Below are 11,690 nucleotides of genomic sequence, written 5' to 3' on the forward strand. Positions count from 1 at the left end.
AAATCAAAACCACAATGAGGGCCGAGCCCATGGTGCACTTACTACTAGTACTCGACATCATTAGTCATTAGAAAAATGCAAATCAAAACCACAATGAGGGCCTAGCCCGTGGTGCACTTGGGAGAGTGTGGCGCTGGGAGCGCAGCAGCGCTCCCGCCATGGGTTCGGATCCTATATAGGGATGGCCGGTGCGATGCACTCACTGGCTGAGCGCGGTGTGGCCGGTCACAAAAAGGACAAAAAAAAAAAAAACCCACAATGAAATACTACTTCATACCCATTAGGATGGCTAGAATCAAAAGCTCAGATAAGTACTGGCAAGGACTGTAGAGAAAGTGGAACTCTTGTACATTGCTGTTGGGAAGGTAAAATGGTGCAGCTTCTGTAGAGAACAGTTTGATGGTTCAAAAAGTTAACCATAGAATTACTATATAACCCAACAATTCCACTCCTATGCATAGATCCAAAAGAGCTGAAAATAGATACAACAAATTTTCATAGCAGTACTATCCATAATAGCTGAAAGGTGGAAACAACCCAAATGACTATCAGTGGCTGAAGAGATAAACAAAATGTGGTATATAGAACATTATTCAGTGACACAAAAAATGAACTACTGATACATGCTACAACATGGACAAACCCTGAAAACATGCTAAAAAGTGAAAGAAGCCAGAAACAAGAGTTCACATATTAAATGATTCCGTTTATACAAAATATCCAGAACAAAAACCATAGACATAGAAAGAATAATGGTAGGATGCCAGGGGCTGGCGACAAAGGGGAATGAGGAGTGAGTGCTTAAGGGATATTGGTTTTTCTTACAGGGTGTTGAAAATATTCTAGAATTTGATATAGGTGGTGGTTGTACGACACTGTGAATGTACTGAAAGGAACTGGATTGCACACTTTAAAATGGTTAATTTTGTTACATGAATTTCACCTCAATTATAAAAAAAGATGATGACAGTTTTTTTCTACTAACCCGATGAATAATTCCAGCAGAATGAAGGTGCTTGATTCCACAGAGCATCTGATAGAGAAGGTAGGACATTCTTTCATGATCTAGTTCCATCTGAATCACTTGGCAAAGATTTGCATCCATGAGCTCCATGACTATGTAACTTCATGGGTGAAAAAAGATGACAGCTAAAGGGTACAGCAACAATCTAAAAATAATGTACTAACATAACAAAATTTTAATTACCACACTTACACATCTTGAAATTCTTCTAGTGATTTCTGTGGTGTGAAAACATTCAAAAGTTTTCCCTTTTTTTTCTTTTTTGGCAGCTGGCCAGTACTGGGATCCAAACTCTTGACCTTGATGTTAAAAGGCTGTGCACTAACCAACTGAGCTGACCAGCCAGCCCCCTAACTTCTTTTTCTTAATTGACCCTTGATAATTGTATATATTTATGGAGTACAATATTACATTTGGGTACATTCACACCATGTGCGATGATCATATTAGGGAAAACAGGATTTATTTTTAACGATTAAATTCATTCCTGTTGGTTTTTTATCTGCCAAAGAAATATTTCAGACTCTAAAAGTTCAAAAGTATCTGAGTGGCTTCCACTATTTTGTATCCAAGGAAATTAGATTTCTAATTGTTGATTCTTAAACGTGCACAAATCAGAAACATCTGGGGATTCAGAGGCTCGATGACTCTTACTATGTATGCATGGGACCCAAAATAATGTTGTTGTTGTTGTTTTAATTAAATTCTTCAGTTGATTCTGATAGTAACACAACAATGAGTTTTGAAATTTTTGTATTTAGTATTTGTCTATTTCATAATAATAATCTTTTATGGAAATTATTATTTGAAGCAAAAATTTGAAGATATTTATTCCTTAGGGGCTGGTTAAGAGGACCTAAGATCCCCTCCAAAGCAATTTTTTTTTTTAAAATTCTGGTACACAAATTTCAAAATGCACTTAAATGGATACGTGAAGGTACAGAAACATTAATATATTTTTAAACACTATTAAGTATTTTATAAATAATAATGATATTATCCCCACAATAACTTTGTAAATTAGGTGAGAAAAAGGCTTAGATGTGTTAATTTGCCAAGAGTCACAAAGCTAGCAAACAACAGAGCTAGAATCTGAACCAAGAGTTGGCTTTCATGAATCCTAATATTGACTATATAATACGTAATAACTTCGTATAGCATACATTATACGAAGTTATACGATTAGATTAGGTCATGAGGGTGGCACCCTCATAATGAGATAAGTGACCTTATAAGAAGAGGAAGATACCCCTCAATCCCCACTAGGAAATGCCACGTGAGGACAAAGTGAGAAGCTGGCCATCTACAAGTCAGGAAGAGAGCCCTCACCAGGAACCAAACGGGCCAGCATCTTGATCTTGGACTTACCTGCCTCCAGAAATGTGAGAAATAAATCTCTGTTGTTTAGGCCACCCAGTCTATGGTTATTCTGTAATGGCAGACTGAGCAGACTATGACAACTAGGATCCCTAGCAGTTTTCTGCAAATCCAGCTGTCATTTTATTTTGTATAATATGGGAAAAAGCAAACAAAAAAAACACCTGAGCACATTACTCACCTACTCAAAAACTTAAAAGCAACAAATAAATTCCAAAACTCTCTAGCAGTACATACAAAGCCCTCCATGATAGGACATCAACTTATTTCATCTCCTGCTAAGTCCTCTACTAAACTTGATACCTGAGCCATAGCAAATTAGCTTCACGGATGTAGTTTTTTAAAGCTCTCAATGCCTTTAAACATACTATGCTTGTCTTTTAATTATCTTCAAGATGGACCTCTTTTGTAGAGCATGACAACCCCTAGTTCTTGACAGAGTTCACTAATCTCTTTCACTCCCAGTAATCTTCTGTTATCACTGAATTCAACATAGTGTGGTATATAGTCTTATTTTCACAACAGCCTTGTTCCTACCACAAAGGATCCTTGTTATAAAGAACTGTGTCTTACTTGCTTTTACAGCCCAGTACCTAGCAAAGCACCTGACAAATATTTACAAAATGTTTGCTGACAATTATATTTAGGGATGGAAATGTTTTTCTAGACATAAACTTCATGAAGGTAGAATTTATGTTACTCATCTAAGCATTAAGCTTTGCTTATAGGAGACATTCAAATATTTGTTCAGTGGGCCGGCCCGGTGGCACACTGGAGAGTGCACCGCTTGGGAGTGCGGTGGCGCTCCCGCCGAGGGTTCGGATCCCATGTGGAGACCGGTTCCCGCTCACTGGCTGAGCGCGGTGCGGGCGCAGCACCGAGGGTTGCGATCCCGTTACTGGTCAGTAAAAAAGACAAAAAGGAATAAAAAAAAAAAAAAATATTTGTTCAGTGAATAAATTCAGAAAAATAATACTCAGTCCAGAAAGGAAGTGACAATAAGAAAGCATCTAGCTGCTCTAAATAAATTCAAGACTCCCAACCAGATGAACTGAACACATGAAGACTGGACAAGTAGTAAGACCATTCTCATTAATATCTAGGAAATCCTACAGTAGAAGAGAGGTGTTGAAGATTAAAGGCATATAGCGACAGAAAGGAGATTAGTGGTTACTTAGAGTTGAGGGGTAAGGGAGGTAGAGGAATGATAGCTAAAAGATACAGGCTTTCTTTTAGAAGTGAAAATGTTGGGCCGGCCCCGTGGCGCACTGCTACTGTGCGCCGCTTGGGAAGCGTGGTGGCGCTCCCGCCGAGGGTTCGGATCCCACATACAGACCGGCCGCTCACTGGCTGAGCGAGGGGCGGGAGCAACACCGAGGGGTGCGATCCCGTGGCCGGTCCCGGTCCGGTACGGGCGCGACACTGAGGGTTGCGATCCGTTGCCAGTCACGAAAAAAGACAAAAAAAAAGAAAAAAAGAAAAAAAGAAAAAAAAATAGAAGTGAAAATGTTTAAGAATGACTGTGGTGATGGTCATACATAATGAATATACTAAAAACCACTGAATTGAATACCTTAAATGCGTGAACTGTATGGTATGTGAAATATATCTCAATAAAGCTGTTATAAAAAAGGTTAAAGCAGACAGCTATCCTATTTTTTGAAAGGGGAAATAAAAGAAATTTTATCAATTATGGACTGTACGGCCAAGCAAAAGTCAAGGACTGAGTAGTGGATGGTATATGACTATTCCAAAAGAAGTAATAATCACTAGAAGCAAGTAAAAATTCATTGAGAAACACTGTTTCCTTCTATGAATAAAAACAATGACAAAGAACAATAGCAACAGATCAGAGAAATACAACGAAATATATTATAGGAAGATTTCAAAAAGGCATTTTTGAAAATGTCTCTAAAATAACATCCATGTGAATAAGATGAAGAATTGGAGAGAGTTCAATAATTTTAATAGTTAGACCCATAATTTCTGTAATATACCCAAAGGTTGCTAATGAACTAATTCAGTTACTGTGAAGACTTCCTGAGCAAAATGGGGAAATGAAACCAACAAATGAAAAGTCAGAACAAAGACGAAAAAAGCAATCTCTAGCAGTCCAGGAAGAGCAACCAAATTTTACCCTTGAAATTTAATAGGGAAAAATAAAAAGTACTACATTTAATTCTCTAAAACCAAAAGAAAAGTAAATAAATAAAGGCTGGGCGAGATCTACCCGATTGTGCGCCTGTGACAAAGAATAATTCCTTAGACAGTGGGAGTTAAATGGTGACATGATTCTAAATAGAATTATAATGTCTGCCGTAAAGAGGTGACATGCCTCAGCTTCTCCTTAAGGATTCCATTAGACATGCAATACTGTGTGCTAAGTGACTTTATCAAAGTGTACTCAGAGGTAAGTGACCAAGTTGAAAAGGGAACTCAAGACAACCTATGAAAAGAGTAGAGAAAACCAGAGATATTCAGAACAAGGAAGAGATGATCTGTGAAGAACATGAAATTGTATAAAAGGCAAGACATTACAAAAACATTTATCTGTTATAGAGTAAAAAAATTCAGTTACCATTTCTGGTTTTCCCATACCTAGTTTTACATTCATTCACTGAACAAATATGTTTTGACCACCCACTCTGTGCCAACACTCTTTGACGTAGGAGAGGGTATCCAAGGGTAGGCAGTCACCAGCAAAACTTTGACAAGCAACACGTCCGGCAGCCACCTGTTACAAGAATGGCTGCCACAACTTTTTCCCTGTCACTGACTATCTTTAACCTCTATCTCTGGGCCTTGGGGCTTTTTTTAGGCCATTCTTCCTCTCTAGGAGGCCCCCTTCCTTCAACAATCCAATTTTAACCTCATCTTTGAGTCAGTCTAGGTGCACTCTTCCCCAAATCCTTCTCAGTTCATTAAAGCCCACAGAAATCTCTCTCCCGAGATCTCAGCAATTATTGTCCATCCACCATCATTTGACAATTAAACTTCTGCTGCTTTGTAACGTTTGATATTTAACTCTTCATGTACTTGTTTTGTCTTCAGAACAACATTGTGAGCTCCCCAAATAAGGAGCCTAATCCTTAACTTCCGTGAATTTCTCTCCTTAGTGACGAACCTGATGACTCCAATATACAGAGGCTTGCACATAGCTCTCAAAATGTGGTGAACTGTATTATCTGTAATCAGGAAGTATTGAGCTCATTATATTTTATAAACTCCTGCGGCCAAACACCACAAAATGTCTCCAGTCAGACGCTTTTAGCTTAGTACTTCATAAAACTGTCCCTTGCATAATTCACTCCTAGTCTATCTCCTCTTGGCTTGGAGAAATCATTCAAATAAAATAATCATAAAAGTATCAGTATGATTAGTATATAATTACTCAGTATAATTAAAAAATATAACTGCTTATCCTCAAAATGAGTAAAAGTTATTATCTTTAAGCCTTTATAATCATTAAGAAATAAAATTAGAGGGCCGGCCCGGTGGCGCACTGCTACAGTGCACCGCTTGGGAAGCGCGGCAGCGCTCCCGCCGAGGGTTCGGATCCCACATACAGACTGGCTGCTCACTGGCTGAGCGAGGAGCGGGGGCAACACCGAGGGTTGTGATCCCGTTGTCGGTCACGAAAAAAGACGAAAAAAAAAAGAAATAAAATTAGAAATGTTTTTCTAATTCCCTTCAAATATTTTCAAAAAGTTCTGCCAAACTGCTTTATAAACACTGGCTATCTTCAACCTAACATGACCAGTGAGTACTGCCATCACATAAAGAAGTAGGAGTGGGATAGGGAGAAGTGATTTAAATCTTATACCCAATACGATTAGATAAATTTCTAGTATTAAAGTAAAATGGGAACAATTTCATATCTGTGGTAACACTACAGTTTTCTGAAGTGTCAGCCTGATAGAGAACAAAAAGCAGACAACGAGATCAAGGTTGAATAAAGTTCTTCTAAAACACGTACCTCTTTAAAACTCCTTTTGTAAATTCAATGTTAAGAAATTACACAAACTAAGTTTCAGACAACATCTTTCTTTTGATACGATTTAATAAAGTTAAAAAAACTTCTCATTATAGATTATAAAAGGTTATCCCTTTTAAACAATGTTTCAATACAGAACAATTTGAAGCCTCTAATATTTAAAAAGTCTTTAATATTGATATATTCGTGAATAAATCTTCATTTCATCTATAATAAAGAAATCTAAAATGATCACTTACATTTTTGTGATTAACACATTTCATAAGAACTAGCTCTCTGTAGGCCCGCTTAGCATGAGTTTGATTCTGAAATGGCCGGCTTAGCTTCTTGATTGCAACATTTCTTTCGAGAATGGCATCATAAGCGGCACTGTAATATGAAATTCAAAAACAAAAAAACTTAAGCAAAAATCTATAAAACTGAATTTATGAAACACTCATGCAGATCCTCACTTTCTTTAACGACAAATGCAATCAGATCACTTTCCAGTCTATGATGCTCAACATGTGTCTTCTATACCTTTTACAGCATATTCCAACAATGCTAATGGTTCCAAAGAGATAAGGGACTATGAAGACAGAAACCCTGCCTGTTCACTGTGTGTCCTCCAAGATCCACCGAGCACACAGTGGGCATTTAATGCACAAATGCTTAATGAATATTTGGGTTCACTAGATAACTTAAAGCCTAAATGAATCCTGCACCCTACACCTACATCAAGGAAAGGCAGGATAAAGAGTACACATGATCATGAATTCTCCTCAAAATATTTGCAGAAGAATTCTACATAAATACATTACTTCCTTTCTTTTGGACACAACAAAATGAATAGAGAAAGAGGAAGGTAGAGATAGAGGTACGTATACAAAAGATTATTTTACAATTAAAAGAAAATAAAGCCCTTAAAATTTGCAGAAAGGAGGAACTAAAAATAAAGGTGTTTGTAAATATGAATGTTAATTTCAGGACCTCAGAAGCTGCTTCATAACTGGGACATACAACATCATACTCACTACTCCTCATATCTTCCTCTACCCCATGATACTAACCACATGGCACCTTTCACATATGACAGGTCAGAGAAACTGAGGCACAAATAAGGTAAAGTGTCTTTAAATTATAGAATTTTATGATTGAAAGACCTTAAAAATCGTTTGGATTCACTACTGCCTAATATAGGGCAAGCAGTTAAGTAATTTGCTCAAGGTTAGACAGAAAGTTAAAAGCAAAGCTGAGACTAGAAGACTAAGACATGAGGCCATGCTTTTCATACTAGACCACCTAACATACTATAGAAGACTATTCCTGTTTATGAGATATTTAGAAAGCCAGCTCATTACTGATTAGCATTATTTTCTCACCTGACTGAAAATTAAATTTGTTTTGTAGCTATCTCATCATATCAAATATACTGTAGAACTACATGTGTTAAGAAACTGGTACTGCATAAATGGACACATCTTATACATTCCATATATACCATTAACTACTGCCTATATACATACATATATACATACACATATATACAAAATATACATAAATATTACAATCCTTACTTTAAAATGCCATATTTATAGGTATGTCCTGCCCAAGTTAAAAAAATAAAACAAAACCATATTAAGGGTCATGTAAAATTATTAGAAGTTTTGACTGTCTTCAAATAAAGGTTTTATTATTTTCGACATTTTAAAATTTTTTTCTTTGTACGTTTATGGAGTACAGCTTGTTGTTTCAATATATGCATATATTTTATAACGATATCCAATCAGAACAGTTAGCATATCTGTCACCTAAACATTTATCATTTCTTTGTGGTTATAACAGTCAAGATCCTCTTTTCTGGCTATCTTGAGATATACAACACACTATTATTAGCTACTGTCACCCTACAGCACCAGAACTTATTCTTCCTATCTAACTAACTTTGTACCAGTCTACCAACCTTTCCCTATCCCTCTCCCCCTTTCCTTCACCTGCCCCTAGTAACCACTATTCTACTGTTTTCCCTTTTTTTTCTTTTTTGGCAGCTGGCCAGTACTGGGATCCAAACTCTTGACCTTGATGTTAAAAGGCTGTGCACTAACCAACTGAGCTGACCAGCCAGCCCCCTAACTTCTTTTTCTTAATTGACCCTTGATAATTGTATATATTTATGGAGTACAATATTACATTTGGGTACATTCACACCATGTGCGATGATCATATTAGGGAAAACAGGATTTATTTTTAACGATTAAATTCATTCCTGTTGGTTTTTTATCTGCCAAAGAAATATTTCAGACTCTAAAAGTTCAAAAGTATCTGAGTGGCTTCCACTATTTTGTATCCAAGGAAATTAGATTTCTAATTGTTGATTCTTAAACGTGCACAAATCAGAAACATCTGGGGATTCAGAGGCTCGATGACTCTTACTATGTATGCATGGGACCCAAAATAATGTTGTTGTTGTTGTTTTAATTAAATTCTTCAGTTGATTCTGATAGTAACACAACAATGAGTTTTGAAATTTTTGTATTTAGTATTTGTCTATTTCATAATAATAATCTTTTATGGAAATTATTATTTGAAGCAAAAATTTGAAGATATTTATTCCTTAGGGGCTGGTTAAGAGGACCTAAGATCCCCTCCAAAGCAATTTTTTTTTTTAAAATTCTGGTACACAAATTTCAAAATGCACTTAAATGGATACGTGAAGGTACAGAAACATTAATATATTTTTAAACACTATTAAGTATTTTATAAATAATAATGATATTATCCCCACAATAACTTTGTAAATTGGGTGAGAAAAAGGCTTAGATGTGTTAATTTGCCAAGAGTCACAAAGCTAGCAAACAACAGAGCTAGAATCTGAACCAAGAGTTGGCTTTCATGAATCCTAATATTGACTATATAATATTACTTTCTTTAATTTGTGATTGGTTAAACAGTTAAATGTGGTTGGTTAAAATAATAACCAGCCAGCCAATATGGTTTATAAAATGACTCCAACTTCTGTAATTTTTGATATTATAAATTACTCAAATAACACAGAAAAGAGAATGCCAGTGTTTCCATTACACGAATTTGTTAGATCTTAATATTTTACCAAAATTGCCCTTAATTTTTTTAAAAGAAATATAGGTAAAGCCTCCTTCCTTTTCTCCATTCTCAAAGGTAAGCAATATTCTGAGTTTGGTGTTTATGTTTTTATCTTTTCTACATATACATGTATCTGTAAATATATGGTATTGTTTTGCATATTTTAAACTATATATAAATGGTACAATAGTGTATGTATATTTTGCTTCTTGCTTTTAAACTCAACACTACATTTCTGAGATTATCCTTGTTGATACATATAGCACTAGTTCATTTCAAATGTTGTAAAGTATTTCAGTGTATAACTATATCACAATTTTTTATTCTCCTATTGATAGACTTGATGGTATTTCCAATTTTTGCTACTATTAATAGTGCCGCAAAGAACAGCCCTATGCATGGCCCTTCGTACATATGTGTAAGAGCTTTTCTAGAAGCTGGGAGAAGTGCCGGGTCACAAACACTTATAATTTTTTAATAGATTCTGAAACAAATTTTGTTGAAGAAGAGGTAATAAAGATATAATTATGCTTGAGTGAGGCTTAGAATTCCCCAGAACACTAGCTTATTATGCTAACTTAGTGATCTAGAATCATTAGCAAAACTATCCCAAGGAGTGTTTTACATTTCAGTTTATAAGGAATCACGCTGATCAATAAGGCCTGGGCATTTTGAAGAAATTAGCTTGTAGATCAATTTTAAAGATACATATGAGTTCTGAAATATATACAGTGAGATGATATTAGCTGACTTCATTCCCCGGTGTAAAATAAGATTTCTGAAACCTCAGAGTTTCATTATAGTGTGAAAATGATGATTAAGTGATCATCTCATTAAACAATCAGTCATCAGAATAGATGTATGCGAGCACACCACTTACTGTTTCCTGATATAGATACTAAGTCTTTACCTGGCTCATGACCAAGTATTTAATCATAGTTTATACTTAAAAATGGTAGTGCTAGTTTATAAAGTTATGTCTTATGAATAATACTAAAGAAGACCATTAATCCCTGAAGAAAACAACTTATCATAGCTTTCATTTAATTTTTATAGTTTTAATTTAATTTTTGAGGCAAGTTATATATTTTCCATTGTACCTATAAGAGGAGGAAAGGTAGCAGTTAATGATTTTTTGCCTAATTTTTGAAAGTAAAAACTTACCACACTATTCCTTGAGCTCCTGAGCCTATAGGTTTTAAATTCTGATATCGTTTCAGGACTGTGAATGTAGAATCTCCAATTTCTACACTATAAAAATTGTTGTCACGCTTGCTTCTGCTCATGATGGCAAGCAATTAATTTAATGGCTTCATCCAAAAATTCACCAAGAAGCTGCAAAATAGAATAAAATGTGATATTAACAAAATAAACTTGCTTAATCTTAAAATTCAGACACTTACTTTTTGTTTACTGACAGCAACACACACTGCTAGATCATGTTAAAAGAGCAGCTTCATTAAAAAACACAATGAGAAAGAAAAAATACAAGAGCCTTGGTTAGCATATGCCAAACTTAAGGAAATGACTAATAGTTTTTTTTTTTTAAGAAAAAAACTTTTATCAGAATAAACAGTTCCTCCAATCTAGAAGTCCTTGGTATTAAAACATACCTTTTTTTTTATGGCTAATTTTTTAAAATTATTAAAAACAAAATGCATAGATGCCCAAGACGTGGCTTAGCTTTACTGAACATGATTTTTAGGAGGTGGGACCAGGCTTTTGAAATGTCCCTCCCCCATTTATTTATTTTTATGAATATTCATGAGATACAAATTACCAGAAACTGCTTTTATTCCCCCCACCTCCTGCCCCCAACCCCCCTCCACTTTGTAGCCCTAGGAATGTTCCCTCCTTCTGTTCGATCACGGCAGAGTAGTATTTCATGGTGTATATATTTACCACACTTTCCTTATCCAAACACATACATATCTTAACTTACTGAAAGACTAACAGAAGAAAGCAAGTAATCATAATCTAAAATATTTTTAAAGTCACTTCCACAGTTTAAAAATTTAAAATCATTCCTTTTTATGTGTTTATTGTGAAGTATTTTGAATTAAGTAAAAAATTTTACAACTTAATTTTTGTGAGGAATTGATAAGCTTTCATCAAAAACTAACTGAATGACTTTAGCATCAAGTGGAAGAAACAATAATTGGCCAGGCTAATATGTCAGTTAGCACACACGCCTTTCTAAAAAACACAAGGCAT

At 35.4% G+C, this 11,690-nt stretch overlaps 1 protein-coding gene across 1 annotated transcript in view; it reads right to left on the minus strand.

Annotated features, from left to right (window-relative positions):
• MAPK8 (mitogen-activated protein kinase 8) overlaps positions 1-10,812 on the minus strand; it is a 42,305-nt gene extending 31,493 nt beyond the window's left edge. Inside the window, exons 1-4 of the mRNA XM_008566639.1 lie at positions 10,641-10,812; positions 6,625-6,764; positions 1,217-1,265; positions 986-1,124 (exon numbers count right to left, since the gene is read on the minus strand). Coding sequence (XP_008564861.1) covers positions 986-1,124; positions 1,217-1,265; positions 6,625-6,764; positions 10,641-10,762 — 450 coding nt within the window. The 5' untranslated portion in view covers positions 10,763-10,812. The remainder of the gene's footprint in view (positions 1-985; positions 1,125-1,216; positions 1,266-6,624; positions 6,765-10,640) is intronic.
• Between the last annotated feature and the right edge of the window lie 878 nt (positions 10,813-11,690).

The sequence above is a fragment of the Galeopterus variegatus genome, unplaced genomic scaffold (assembly GCF_000696425.1).
Source record: "Galeopterus variegatus unplaced genomic scaffold, G_variegatus-3.0.2 Scaffold258, whole genome shotgun sequence".
NCBI lineage: Eukaryota > Metazoa > Chordata > Mammalia > Dermoptera > Cynocephalidae > Galeopterus > Galeopterus variegatus.